At 43.9% G+C, this 15,112-nt stretch overlaps 1 protein-coding gene across 3 annotated transcripts in view; it reads right to left on the bottom strand.

The window, feature by feature from the left end:
* Positions 1-15,112, bottom strand: part of PUS10 (pseudouridine synthase 10) — a 342,171-nt gene that overhangs the window by 248,480 nt on the left and 78,579 nt on the right. For all 3 annotated transcript variants that reach the window (XM_086951846.1, XM_086951845.1, XM_086951847.1), the window contains one exon: positions 14,105-14,139. In XM_086951846.1, coding sequence (XP_086807972.1) covers positions 14,105-14,139 — 35 coding nt within the window. The remainder of the gene's footprint in view (positions 1-14,104; positions 14,140-15,112) is intronic.

A 15,112-nucleotide genomic window follows, 5' to 3' on the forward strand; every position in this document is an offset into this window, starting at 1 on the left:
AGCCACTATCCTATTGCTGCTTTCACTACATGGATCCGCTGTCTTTAACCTTACAATGTAACATCTGCCATCAACCCCTTCCCAAAATCACTACCACTATGAATAAAAAGCTGAACCTCAAGATGGCATCACTGAACTGCAGATCCTTACCTAAGCACAAAACTGAAATTTATGACTTGTTGATTAAGGAAGATCTAGATACCTTATTTCTTACGGAAACATGGTTAGAGGAAACTTCCTCTCCAGAGATCTTAGAGGCCATACCGAACAACTACGGCCTGTTGAGAATCGACCGTCAGAGGCAACGGGGGGGAGGACTAGCTATGATATATAAACAAGAATTAGAGTGTACACTAAATGAACTAAAAATTGCGGACAGTGAGTGTGGCCGTTTCACCATAAAACTCGATGCCACCAACACTATCATAGGTTTACTTATCTATAGACCCCCTGGAGCAGCATTATCCTTCTGTAGCCAACTTATTGAACTGGCGACTCAGGTTGCCATTAGACATAAAAATGTCATCATACTTGGTGACCTCAATATCCATCTAGAGGATAACCACTCCAAGGAAGCCTTACTCTTATTGAATGCTCTTAACGCGGTGGATCTTAAACTTCTCTCTACTTTGCCCACTCATCAACAAGGGCATCTATTAGACCCCATTTTCACTAATTGGGATGGCGTAAACATCTCTCCACCTATCCCACTAATATAGTCTGACCATAGCATGGTACCATTTGAGATAGTTAAAAAAGATATCACCAATACCTATGCTAAAATGCCCCTCTATAGACGCCGTAATTTCAAAAAATGTACCCCTGATCTGCTGTTACAAGAACTCTCCGAACACCCCCCTTCAACCGGGAATTCCCTACAGGAAATATGGGATAATTTCGAAGCATGGATAACTAAAGCACTAGACAAACTTGCACCATGGACTACCAAACCCCCAGCCCGACAAACAAAAAATGCCCCCTGGTTCTCTGAACAACTTAAAAATGCTAAAGCCCTATGCAAATCTATAGAACGAAAGTGGAGGAAAAACTACACTCCTGAACTCAAAGAAAACTATAGATGCGAGTTGAAAAAATACCAAAAACTGGTAAGACTAGAGAAAAGTTTCTACTATAAAAACAGAATTGTAGAATCTAAAAATCCAACAAAAGAACTATTTGGCATCTACAGAGAAATTACTATCACTTCTCGCCTAGATACCAAAGACACCTACTCCACGGAGATATGCAATCAGATAGCTGATTTCTTCGTGGAGAAGGTAGAAAAAATTCACGCCACCTTCCCTAGCTCTACCAGAACAGAGAAAAACAAGATAGATAACCAAGCTTCCCTCTTCCACAAAGCCTTTCTTACCAACTTCAGGACCCCCAATAAACAAGAATTAATGAAAATCATAAACAGTATTTGCTCAGGCTCCCCCATGGACGCATGCCCACCGGAACAGTATAAAGCAGTCATGGAGAATTTACTATTGGATCAAATACACAATAGGATTACTCTATCATTTCAAGAAGGATATGTCCCGAAAAACTGGAAATCTGCCCAGGTAATACCATTAAAAAAGAAACCCAACATCCCCATTACTCAACTCCAAAACTTAAGGCCAATTTCGCTTCTTCCTTTCTGTGCTAAGATCATAGAAAAAGTGGCCAACCTTCAACTTATGGAGTTCTTAGAGAAGGAAACGCTCCTCCACCCCTCTCAATCAGGGTTCCGATCGGGACACTCAACCGAATCAGCGGTTCTGTATTCGACCGAGCAGATTAGGAAGATAGTGGATGAGGGAGAGACAGCAGCGTTGGTCCTACTGGACTTGAGTGCAGCGTTTGATACCGTGCTGCACACAACGCTGCTGTCTCGGCTCTCAGATATGGGAGTAAAAGGCCCAGCTCTCACCTGGTTCCAATCTTACCTTACTGACAGAACTTTCCAGCTTCACTGCCCACCCTTTAAGTCATCTCCTCGCAATGTGAGCCATGGTGTTCCACAGGGCTCTAGTTTGAGCCCTACTTTATTTAACATTTATATGGAGCCCCTGGCACACATTGCGGAGGAATTTGGGGTGGGCATTGTCAGTTATGCCGACGACACCCAGTTGGTGTTCAAAATAACGCCAGACAATAGAGACTCAGCTGCCAACTTCTCCAATTGCATGCTATCGATAGCGGCGTGGATGAACACCAACTGTCTCCGTTTAAACGGAGATAAAACTGAGGTATTGATAGTGGGGAAAAATGCCTCTGTTTGGTCCCAGGCTTGGTGGCCTAGCGAATTAGGAGAACTACCGCGGCCTGCGGAGACGGTAAAAAACCTCGGAGTCATGCTTAAAAGTACTTGATCTTCTGCCGACCGAAGCGAGAAAAACCATTGTCCATGCATTAATATCTCCTCACTTGGACTATGGCAATGTTCTCCTACTCGGTCTAAATCAGAAGGGGCTGCACCAGCTACAATGCATACAAAATTCAGCAGCACGATTGGTGCTCGGTCTCCCTCGAAGATCATCTGCTAAACAGGCGCTTGCCAAGCTTCACTGGCTCCCTATCAAAGAGAGAATTATATTCAAGACTCTATGCTATGCATACCGCATTGCTCAAAATAAAGGCCCTGGCTACCTGAGAGATCTTATTACCATCCATAGGCCGATTAGAGACCTCAGATCGTCAGGCATGATGCTATTTAAAATCCCCCGCATCACAAAAGCTAAGATGGGCGGAAAATCCTTCCGCTACCTGGCTACCAAACTTTGGAATGCTCTGCCGATCCATCTGCGGATGGAGCCATCCGAAAAGAGTTTTAGAGCTAAACTCAAAACCCATCTATTTCCCAGACACTAGCCTCATCTCCCAAGGTTCTTTGCTCCTCTAATGGGTTTGTATTTGCAGTCAGCGCGGGGACACACAGTTTTGTGCAGCCAGGCGCTTAATAAATGCTTATTATGCCAATGCTTGTTATTTTCTGTTCTTGGGGGAAACCGGGCTAGTGGCAGGAGGGTCAAGGGTGAGCGCCAGGGAGATGAGAAGTGAATGCCAGGAAGGACAAGGTTGACTGTCAGTCCAGGGGGGTGAAGGGTGAGGTGAGGAGTGGGTGCCAGGGAGATGAGACGTAAGAGTCAGGAGGGTCCAGGGTAAGTGTCAGGGAGGGGAAGGGTGAGTGCCGAGAAGGGGGAAGTATGAGTGCCAGGGGTGAAGGGTAGCTGCCAGGCCAGGGGGGTGAAGGGCTAGTGCGATGGAGGTGAAGGTTGAGTGCCAGGTGAGGGGTTGAAGGGTGATTGCCAGGGAGATGAAGGTTGAGTGCCATGGAGGTGAGACGCAAGAGTCAGGAGGGTCAAGGGTGAGTGCCAGGAAGGGGAAGGGTGAGTGCAAGGGGCGAAGGGTAGCTGTCAGGCCAGGGGGGTAAAGGGAGTGCCATGGAGGTGCAGGGTGAGTGCCAAGGGGGTGAGTAGTGAATGCCAGGAGGGACATGGGTGAGTGGCTGTCAGGGGGAGAGGTCCTCTCAAGTGGGAAACGCATGAGCACTTCGAAAGGCAGGGAGGTGACTGCTGAAGGGAGACTAATATGGACAGAGAGAGGCGAGGCGCGCACTTGGGAGAGCGAGAGGAAAGCCCGATGGCGCCTCCACTCGTGCCTGCGTTACAAAAAAGGGGGTTGAACCCATGCAGTCACGGGGACCTGGGCGCTATGTGGTACATATGTGAAGGGGTCCCCGTAAGGAGAGTGTATTGTGAATAACATACACTGGAATAAAATTAAAATTAAAGATAACCAATAAAGTAAAAATTAGAAAAGGCAAATTTTCGAATGGTATTTGTGATTTATTACCAAACACTGCGTGATTGCCGGTGGCAATATATGAATTCAATTTGTAAATAGCAAGCCCCAAGGGGGGAGGAAAAAGAGGGGGAGGGGGTAGTGCTCAAGGGAGTGTTTAGAACAAGGAAAATAACACAGTATCAAAAAGGTAACCGATATATTACAAGGTTAGTGACAGTATAAAAACAGTTGTAGTACGCATGCCAAAATACAAGGCAAAATTTGAAGCATTGTCAATAAATCACATTCAACGGTCACATCTGAATACTAGATGAATCGGGGGTGTGCCGGAATTACAACAAAAAGAAAACAGTCGACGTTTCGACCCCTATCAGCAGGCTAATTAAAGTCCTTTCACGGGGTCTTCATCAGGACGTCACACAGGGAGGGGGGAAGGGGCAATTCTGTATGAAAAAATAGAGCAAATGAACTTTAGTACATGGTAGGGAAGACGATTACTCATCCTATCTAATATATAGACCAAGGGATAAATTAAAGACAAGATTACCATGGGGTACGGCCCAGCCGGGCTCTGTACATGGAAGGGACGTCACGCTAAGAAGTCGTGGTCAATCAAATAAGGTGGAGACCTCAACTGGAGAGGAGACAAACAATCAATGAGATTCAAAGGAATCGGTGGTATTCAAAAGAATCAGATGGCTATTCAAACCAAAGTGAATTTACTTCCACCCTGTAGTGGAAGATTAATGTGAAGCAAGAGCAATATTGGCCAAACATGGTTACCAACATTAGCACGTCACACTCAGGGATAAATCAGAACAATGTAACACTCTGGCCATATGGAGATTTAAGACTATACCTCTGAGTTTGTAGAAAGTCGATCCTTCTGGGATCCACGAGTCTTGCGCAATGCAGGAAACAAATTAACTGCTTTGGTCTCCTGTGATCAACTAAAAGGAGAGAAATTGTATACTAAATGTGCTGGACGAGCGAATCTCCTAGTCTGAGATGTTCGCTGCAGAGGGACAGATACTTACGAAAATAGAGCGGACAGCGCCGTCTGCGTAGGACATTCAGTCGAACTCCGTCACGTTGAGAGCGCGGAGTGAGAGGTTCACAGATCTAACTCGAATCGGGATTTGAATTCATCCGCTCGAAATGTCTGTTAGACCTGCGGTAAATGAAGTAATTGTTTACCTAAAGGCCGGGGCTGTACTTTTAGAGAGATATCGGACTCGAGAATTACTTACAAAAGAAAAAGCGGGCCGCGCCGTCTACACTGGTCCTACCACGAACTCCGCAGCGGCTGCAATGCGGAGTTTGGGGAGGAGCTAACTGATATAGCAAATCAGTTAAATAGAAGAGTTACTCACGATCGCCGAAAAGGCATCTGAGTAGGATTTAATGGCCAAAGTACATATTTGGATATGGATTCATAGGGCGAGTATACAATTAGTGAAAATTAGAACAATTGTATTTAGAAAAATTAGAACAATTGTATTTAGAAAAATTGAGGAACGCGGACACTGGTGCAACTCTCACACAGGAGGATGTAAACCAGTAAGCAAGGTATTGTAAGACAGTGATCACTCAGAGGGTCAACATTCAAAATGGTATAATGTAACAAATCCACGCGACTCATCACACAAGGTCATAGATGGAAAACATTAGACAGTAAATCATGGCAGTATGCTCGTGCACTTCTCCAACATGAGAGTGTAACGAGTTGAGTGGGTAATTGAAGAACATTTTGAAAATGTGGGATGTAGCTTAACCAAGTGCTGCCAATTGTGATATACTACTGTCCTGCTCATTCAACCCATTCTGAATGGAGTCCAGAAGGGACATCCATTTGGACTCGCGTGTGTTCAGTATTGATAAAAGATTACCTCCTCTTCTACCCAGGGTTACCTTTTCAATAACAAACCAGCGTAAGTCTGTGATAGCATGTCCCGCTGTCAGCCAATGGTCTACGAAAGGCGCCCCTGCCACTTTGCATCTTAGTCTGCTGCAATGGGATGAAATTCTAGATTTGATTTTTTGTTGAGTTTGGCCTACGTATAACTGGCTGCATGGGCACCGAATGATGTAAATGACTCCAGTTGAATTGCAGTTCGTATAGTGTTTTAGATAGTACGTTCTGCCCCCGTGATCAAAGGTTTTGGTCTGGATAGTCGTGTCGCAGGCGGTGCATGTGCCTCACCTGTGATGGCCAACTACAGGGGGCAGGTTCCAGAGGGATGTTAAGGTTGGTTGACTTGCTGACTCCAGGTAAGAGTGGACCACCATGTCCCTTATGTTTTTAGCTCTCTTGAAAGAATGGAGAGGTAGTTCGGGTTGTTTAATGACATCCGCAACCAAAGGCCAGTTTTGATTAATGATCTTCTTGATGTCATTGCTACGTGTTGAAAAGGTCGTGACACAAATGACGCGGTCAGCTGAGGCACGTGGCAAGTCGTCTGGATTGAGTAGGGAGTCGCGAGGGTTGTACCACGCCCGTTTTCTAGCTCGTTTCACCATCCTGGAAGGATACCCCCGTGATATGAGGCGTTCGCTTAAGACCTCGGACTCTTTGAGGTAGTTGGCTCTTGTGGAACAATTCCTCCTGATTCGGAGAAATTGTCCGACCGGCAGGTTATCCTTGAGGCCTCTCGGGTGATGACTCTGATATTGCAATAGTGAATTGCGTTCTGTCGGCTTCCGGAACAACGTTGTTTGCAAGTGATCTGTTTCCACATAGATCGAAATGTCTAGAAAGGGTATGGTTTTGTTGCTGGATTCCATCGTGAACTGGATATGAGGGTTCCGGGAGTTGAGCCAGTCGTGGAAGACTTGAAGTTGATCCCCATTTCCTTCCCAAATGCAAAGAACGTCGTCGATATATCTGACCCATAGGGGCAGATTGGCTTTGAAGGGATTGGTTGCTGGGAAAATGTGTTGATGTTCAAAATGGTCCATGTAAATTATTGCCAAGTTAGGAGCGAAGGTAGCCCCCATCGCTACCCCCTTAGTCTGCAGATAGAATCCTTCCTGAAAGATAAAGAAGTTGTGCATCATGGCAATCTCCAGTAACTCAATTATGAATTCTGTAGGGACCTGAACCGGTGCAATTCGTTTGTCTAGGGCCTCTCTCATAACTTCCAATGCATCTTATTGGGGGATGCTGGTGTAGAGCGATATGATATCGCAGGTGACTAGGAGTGCATGTTCTGGGTTGAATGCTCTCTCATCCATCAAATTAATGACCTGGGTAGTGTCTCTTAGGTAGGCCCTGGTGTTGAGGGCAATGGGCTTAAGAAAGAAGTCCACATATTGGCAAAGGGGCTCTAACAATGATCCACAGCCGGACACGATGGGGCGTCCAGGAGGCTTGTTAATGTTCTTATGCACCTTTGACTCGTGGATCCCAGAAGGATCGACTTTCTACAAACTCAGAGGTATAGTCTTAAATCTCCATATGGCCAGAGTGTTACATTGTTCTGATTTATCCCTGAGTGTGACGTGCTAATGTTGGTAACCATGTTTGGCCAATATTGCTCTTGCTTCACATTAATCTTCCACTACAGGGTGGAAGTAAATTCACTTTGGTTTGAATAGCCATCTGATTCTTTTGAATCCCACCGATTCCTTTGAATCTCATCGATTGTTTGTCTCCTCTCCAGTTAAGGTCTCCACCTTATTTGATTGACCACGACTTCTTAGCGTGACAGACCTTCCATGTACAGAGCCCGGCTGGGCCGTACCCCATGGTAATCTTGTCTTTAATTTATCCCTTGGTCTATATATTAGATAGGATGACTAATCATCTTCCCTACCATGTACTAAAGTTCATTTGCTCTATTTTTTCATACAGAATTGCCCCCCCCCTCCCTGTGTGACGTCCTGATGAAGACCCCGTGAAAGGACTTTAATTAGCCTGCTGATAGGGGTCGAAACGTCGACTGTTTTCTTTTTGTTGTAATTCCGGCACACCGCCGATTCATCTAGTATTCAGATGTGACCGTTGAATGTGATTTATTGACAATGCTTCAAATTTTGCCTTGTATTTTGGCATGCGTACTACAACTGTTTTTATACTGTCACTCCGCTCGTGCCTGTGCGCGTAACCGGGATGGAGAGAGGGATGGAGGGAGGGAGGGAGAGGGGGAGAGAGGGAGGGAGGGAGGAAGGGAGGGAGAGGGGGAGGGAGGGAAAGAGGAAGCGACAGAGAGAGGAAAGGAGGTAGGGAGGGAAAGAGGAAGGGACGGAGAGAGGGAGAGAGTGAGGCAGGGAGGGAGGGAGAGAGGGAGGTGGAGAGATAGGGAGGAACAGAGAGAGGAAGGGAAGGAAAGAGAAAGGGAGGAGAGAGGAAAGAAGGGAGGAGAGAGGGAAGAAGGGAGGAGAGAGGGAAGAAGGGAGAGAGGAAAGGAGGGAGGAAGGGACGGAGTGAAGGAGGGACGTAGAAAGGCAGGGAGGGAGAGAGGGAGGTGCGGAAAGAGGGATTGATGGAGAGAGGAAAGGACGGAGAGAGGAAAGGAGGAAAGGAGGGAGGGACGGAGAGGGTGGGAGGGAGAGAGTGAGTGAGAGAGGTAGGGAGGGAGAGAGGGAGGGAGGTGGGGAGAGAGGGAGGAATGAAAAGAGGTAGGAAAGGAAAGAGGAAGGGAGAGAGAGAAGAGACGGAGGAAGGGAGGGAGGGAGGGAGGAAAGTAGGTAGAGGGAGGGAGAGAGGAAGGGACTGAGAGAGGGAAGGAGGGAGAGAGGAAGGAAGAGGGGGAGAGAGGGAGAGAGGATGAGAGAGGGAGGGAGAGAGGAAGGAACGGAGAGAGAGTAAGAAAAAGAAAGAAGGAGAAATAGCAATGAAGTGAGAGGGGAGATACAGAGAGAACGAAGAAAGGGACAAGAGCTAAAGAGAGAGGAGAGAAAGCAGAATGGAAAGGGATGAGAGGAAGAGAGAGAGAGAGAGACACACATCTAGAGCAGGAGCGAGACAATGTGAAAGAGTCAAAAGAGACCGATAGAGGGAGCACGACAGCGACCGAGCGGAAACAGGAGAATAATAGAGATGAACAGCTAGAGAGGGAGAAAAGAGATGAAGAGAGAGGGGGGTAGACTCTGTGTACCTTGTGATAGAGAGGGGCAAGTAGACGTCACCGGCAGCAGAGATGAAACTGCCCCCCTAGGTCGGTAAGTACCCACACAGATCAGTGTGAGAGGCACAACCTTGCAAGCGCTATGTTACACAGTCTAACTAAATACGAACCGAAGCGCTTTGTTACACAGTCTAACTAAATTCAAAATAAATTGTTTAAGCAAAATGAATCCGACATTAAAATCAGCCGCCAAAAAGAGAAAGGAATGCTCAGAAAAGTTCCAATCCGAAATGCAGTTTAAGCTGGAAACCCCATGAAGCACTAACATTTCACAGTCGCACTGACTGAGTGTCGTGTTAGCATCCAAACAAAAGGACGAATTGAGACATCAAGTGCACGGGGGGCAGGGGTCATGTCTGGTGATGGTTTGTGGGTGCCGCAAAATGCACGGGGTCAAAAACCGATCCTGCTCCCTGGCTCACCACTGACCCAGCTGTGGAATTTAAAGACTCTTTAATTTTTAGGAACGACGAGCCCTCCAATGGAACGATAAATAAACCTTTTAATTTTTTTTAAAGAAAAATAATTAAAAGTACAAGTTATCAATATCACTACAGAGAGGCAAGTTATTAGAAGGGGCTGGCGGGGCTATTGATGTTGAATCGACAATGGCAGAGCCTTTCTGTAATACTGGATCTTCACTGACAGTCATAAACGTTAAAATAGTTTCCGGATGAAAGCGTGGCAGTAGTAAAAGGGCTCCTGGGCGGAGCGCACAGCACCGGTTCAAACACCCCTGCTGTTTCCGGGCTCACCTCCGACACCCACAAACCCAGGCATCGACTTTAAAGATGCGTTTCAAGTTCTGCGCTTCGAGCGCAAGAAGAGAGCGCTCTCCGGCTGCATCAGAACTGGGCACTTTTTTTATTTTGAAGAAAAACATTAAAAAATATGATCAATGGCATGGAGACATATTTGGCAAAACAAGAGAAGGCAGGCTATCAGAAGGGGCCGGGACCTGTGTTGTGGCTGCGAACCGGAGCACCGGCTGAGTTTGTCAGGAAGGTTACTCGGCTCTGAAACGCTCTTCCAACACGGTTTTCTGCACCTCAGATAAACGCATGAATGCGCTGTCTGCTTTCAACTCTTCAAGGATGAGCCTGTCTGATCAATAGATCCGAGCCTGAGCTGCAAGCAGCGATCCTGTGTTGTGGCCGCATGGACGCGGACAAGAAAACAAGATAAAAGAATGAGGGGTAAAGGTGGTTTTGTGAGAGAGAGGAAGGACGGACATGGCGGCCAGCAGAGTGACGTGATCTGTGGTGCGGGGGAGGGAATAGAAGCACAAGCAAACAAGGTGGAGAGAGGCACGCAAGGCTTAATGAGCCATGACAGAAAGCCACACGGCGGCTGCGCGCTTGCGTAACCGCAAGCTTGAGGCCAGCAAAAGCGTGTGGTAGGCCTTTTAAAAGCCCACTTGCTAAATGTCTCGCAGGGCAGCGCATGCGCTGGCTCAGGCGAGACCTAAAAATGAGTCACCATTAAGCTCCAGCAGAAATAGAGAATGGGAGATTGGTCTCAGCAAAGAGCATAGAGGGGAGCAGGACAGGACTGGCTGGCTATCATGGATGGCATTTCATGGTCAGCAGTTACAGCCTAAGAATGATTGGGTATTAAATGGTCCAGGGGTCTCTGTAGTCATATAAGAGGACTATAGTGATGTAGTGGAGGATGGTGGGCAGAATAATGGGGGTGTGATATGCTCAGTACTGGAAAGGAGAGGGTTTGTTGTTTGATGAGCGGAACAGGCAGGATGTTTCTAGATTGGTTGCGAGGCAGGGAGACATGAACAGCAAGAGTGTTTTAGAAGGACTATAATGTAGTGTCAAAAGACACCAAATTGACTTATTTTTTTGTATTGTTGCCTTCCCATTACTGTATTTTAATACATAATTAATATTTAATAAATGTAATTCATTGTTATGTGGTTTTGTATTAATGTAAAATCAATTTACATTTATCAAAAGTTTAATTTAGTTTTTTTTAAGTATGCTCAATTTTTAAATAACATTTCATTTTTAAATAATCCAACATTTTAACACTAAAAACAATTTATATATAATGAATTTAAAAGTCTAAATAATGTAATGTATTTAATATTATTTCACAAAAGTGTGATATATAATTCCCTGCCTCTATTACTTTCTACTGGAGCAAGTAGTAGTAGTACCTGTGAGTGGCCATGAGTGACACAAAAATTACTCCAAGGATAATCTGAAGTGCATTTTTTACTGGTTTGGAACCCTTTTGGCTGTAGTAACTTTAGAAGTGTATATAGCAATGGGTTTACTCTTTTGTTGGTGGATGTTTGTATTTGCATATCCTTCCCTAACTCCCCCCCCCCTTATCACATATTTACAAATAAGTATTCCCCATTTTCCAGCCACTATTTCAGTCCCTCCCATATTTACTATGAAAACATATATGGATGTGTGCGGAGATCTCCGCACCTGCGGCGTGGAGCTCAGACAAAAAAGATAGGAGTGGTGAAAGTGAGGTATCCACACGTAGGTTAGTGAATAGCAGCTTTTAGTATGTGAGCAGTACTACTCTATGTACTACAAAGTACAGTTTGTAAATAGGCCCCAAAGTGATTTGCCCAGAATCACAAATGGCTTCAAATCGGGAAGCTGGGAATAGAACTCAGGATTATTTTTGCACTTTCAGAAGTAAACAGTGTCAACATCTGTATTTGAATTCTATTGAAATGCAGTAGAAAGAACCATATTACAGTCCATAGAGACAGCGGAGATCTGGATAAGCAAACATTGATCCTTAAATAATGTGCTTCCTATCAGTAAAATGAATCATCTTTTAACATAACTATTTCTGAGTACATTCAATTGAGCTGACTAAATGAACTGAGCCCCTGGAACGTTAGTGTTGATAGTTGTAAATAAGAAGCTTGTTTCTTCCTCACATAACAGACAATACATTATTATTTCCATGAGTACACAGTTTTGGTCAAATGTGAATACGCCAGGTCTTCTGGTTCCATAGCTGGTGAATCAACCATGGAATATCCAAAAAATGCAAGTAAGCCAGAAAAGGAACATGGCTCACCAGTAGAGTTCAATGGTATGTGCATTGAGAATACTAGAAAATACAGTTTGATTTCATCCTCTCGTAAATGGATATCTGAATAAACTTGTAGAGGAAAATAATTAATTGTATTGCAGCCTCCTAGTTACCTTGTGAATGGATGGATCGCTCGATAAAGAGACTTTTAGAGAATGGATGTTAACAGAGCCACTTGACACCACTTGTTACTCACTAACATCACTAGTCTACAGGCTCTCTCAACACTATTTGCTGAAACCAATCAGTCACATCCAAATGAAAACACTCTTTACCACACCAATCAGTAACACAAAGCAAATCCAATGTTGCCTTTTCTTAGGCATTTAGATTTTGTTTTTCTCGATAGATTTTTTCACTTTTTTAAAAGTCTTCTGTGTCCAGCAGTCAGCACATATTACTATTAACGAAGATCCTTTGATAGAAAACAAGCTTAAATAGAAGTGAATCAGAAGGAATGCTTATTGAGAACAAATATGTCCAATGTGGGTTTGGGAGTCAAAACAAGTAGAGAAGTTAAGAAATTTGAGTTACTTTCTGGCTGGGATGAAGCTTAACCAGTCAGGCTTGATAAAAATACTGTGTGCGTATCGGCTCTACATCCAAACCAGCTGCACATTCTTCATAACAAGTGTGGCCTTCTCTGCTGTTGAGATGGTGTACCACATGTTTAACTCTAACTGGGATCGAGTGATAATAAAGTCACGGATAGCAGAGAAGATCACATCCTCCAAAGGACTCCGCAACATCAAGGGATCATCCTTTGCGCGACTGGTGCTCTAAAATTGCAAACTACACATACTTCGAGACACTCATTCTAGGACTACTCTCTAAAACTGTGCTAAGTCACCCTCTTCAACATCAGATTTCCCAATATTCTACAGTAATTCAGAAAAGAGCTCTTAGACTCATCAATTCAATGCACACATACCAATACTCAGCAGTACCGAAAACATGTCACACATTGGCATGCTTTTTTAATAATTCCAACAACTGCAATCCTCATAGTAAGATATTCTCCCTCCTAGAGACTTTTCCAGATGATCCCTCGATAGTACCCATTGCACCCCCTCCTATAAATACCTATTTCACCTGTTACATTGTACAGTACATTCTGAAACTGCACTAGAAAAGAAAAACTAGACAACGCCACTTGTGGGTGAAGGCAATAGGTACATTTTTATTCTTGTGCATCAAAGCAATCAGCTGCAAACAAAATACTATTAGTTTAACATGGCTTTTAATTCTTTAGATTTAGTTCTCTTCAAGGTTCATTTTTTAGGTCGAGCATTCGAGACCTCTTGTATATACTTTAGTATATACTTAAATATTATTATATACTTATATGTGTATGTACTTTGTGGGCTCTGGAGATCAGCCATAGGACTTGTCTGCCTACGCTTAGGGACTTTTTTATGTTCAACTGACTCTATTTAACTGTCTTAATAGAAAAGGACCAGTAGAGGTCAGTAAAATACCACAGTTGCTTTCTGCTGAGGGACTTTATTTTTTTAAATTTTTCTGAAAACTTTAGCATTCTCTAGATTCCAGTCCATAGGAATTGTCTCCCACGAGCACCCGTAGACAGTAATATTTTTTTCAAATCTTGTATTTCCAGTGATATGACCACTGAAGGCCCTAATTTTATATTACAGACAGAGCTTTGGACTATACCATTTCCCGCTGAAAGGCAATATTTCTCTGAATGTGTTCCCATACCTGGCGTGTCACGCAGTTTGATGCTTACTTTCCCTCCACGTTAAAGAACAGTAAATCTTTCAGTACCCAGGCTAATGTGCTGCATAGCTATATACATATAAGGTCCCAAAGGCGAGCCCGATTGCATTGCAAATGCTTGTTTTTTTCTTCTTCCCTTCACCTTACTAGTTAAACTGGCAGCACCGTAACTCCCACGGGCATAAACGCGCTTTATAAAATGTATTTTCATTTCATTTATAACATTTATTTTCATTAACATCTGCAGTTTATGTTAAGAACAAGACTACCGAAATATAGGCAAAATAAACAGCTCCCCTTTTCATCGCAATTAGTACTGTGCAGTCACTGTAGAAGCGCTATAAAAAGTTTGCTTTCAAATTACTCACCCCATTTCCTTTTTTACCAGTAACCAAACAGCATGCTGTAGGCCATTTTTGTCAAACCAAAGGAGAGAAAATTGTGGAAGGCAAGAAGTGAAAGAGAAAATAATAAATGGTCACTCTCAGCAAATAAACACAATCTGAAATCTTTACATGTTAACTCATTGCTATTATCAAAATATAAATGAAACCCCATTGTAATCACTTATTTTCTCAACACACTGAAGTAACTTTTCAATGGCAAGCAAATATTTAGACATATAAAAACAGAGTTTAGCTCTGTGCAATCTGCTGCATAAAATCCAGTTTACAGTACAGTGCAGAAACTCCTTTACGGATTGCTACAAACGTGGAGTAATGTAAACATGGATAAATAGGAAAAAATAAAAAAATCCAAGTAAAAAATGGAGAAAAAAAACATCAGGATCATATCTTGAGTATCTAAAATCCTCTGAGAGGAATAAGCCTTTTAGCCAGGTCCAATATTACACCAATTAAAGTCAGTTGTTGTGTAGGGACAAAGGGAAATGTCTGGGTGTTGACCGTAAAGACCGAATTGTTCATGAGGATCATTGTGCACTGAAGATTTTCTGTAACCAGCGCAGTAGACCACATCTTCACCAATCAGTACTCAGTTTGGAAACTTCCTGAGTTAAACTACCACCACGGCCAGCACCTTCGAAAATATTCGGAGCATGGCCATCAGATAAAATGGAAAATCTGCAAAATGATAATGCTGAAACCCCATGATTAATCATATCGAACGCCTATGGGCTGATAAAACTGGTAGATTAAAGTGGGTGTCCTGGAGCTTCAAGGACACCAAACCATATCCCCACACTGAGGGCCAACATATCCTGACTGAAGGACCGGATTTTTAACTTACTCCGTCAAATGGAAAGGTTCAAGAGGCAGAGGTTGAAGTTGAGCCTCAGGCCTCTGATCTACTTGGAGATCAAGAAGTATAAGGAGTAAAGTACAATGTTTGTATGCTCCAAGGGCACAACTTATATA

The sequence above is a fragment of the Lissotriton vulgaris genome, unplaced genomic scaffold (genome assembly GCF_964263255.1).
Source record: "Lissotriton vulgaris unplaced genomic scaffold, aLisVul1.2 SCAFFOLD_1047, whole genome shotgun sequence".
Lineage (NCBI taxonomy): Eukaryota > Metazoa > Chordata > Amphibia > Caudata > Salamandridae > Lissotriton > Lissotriton vulgaris.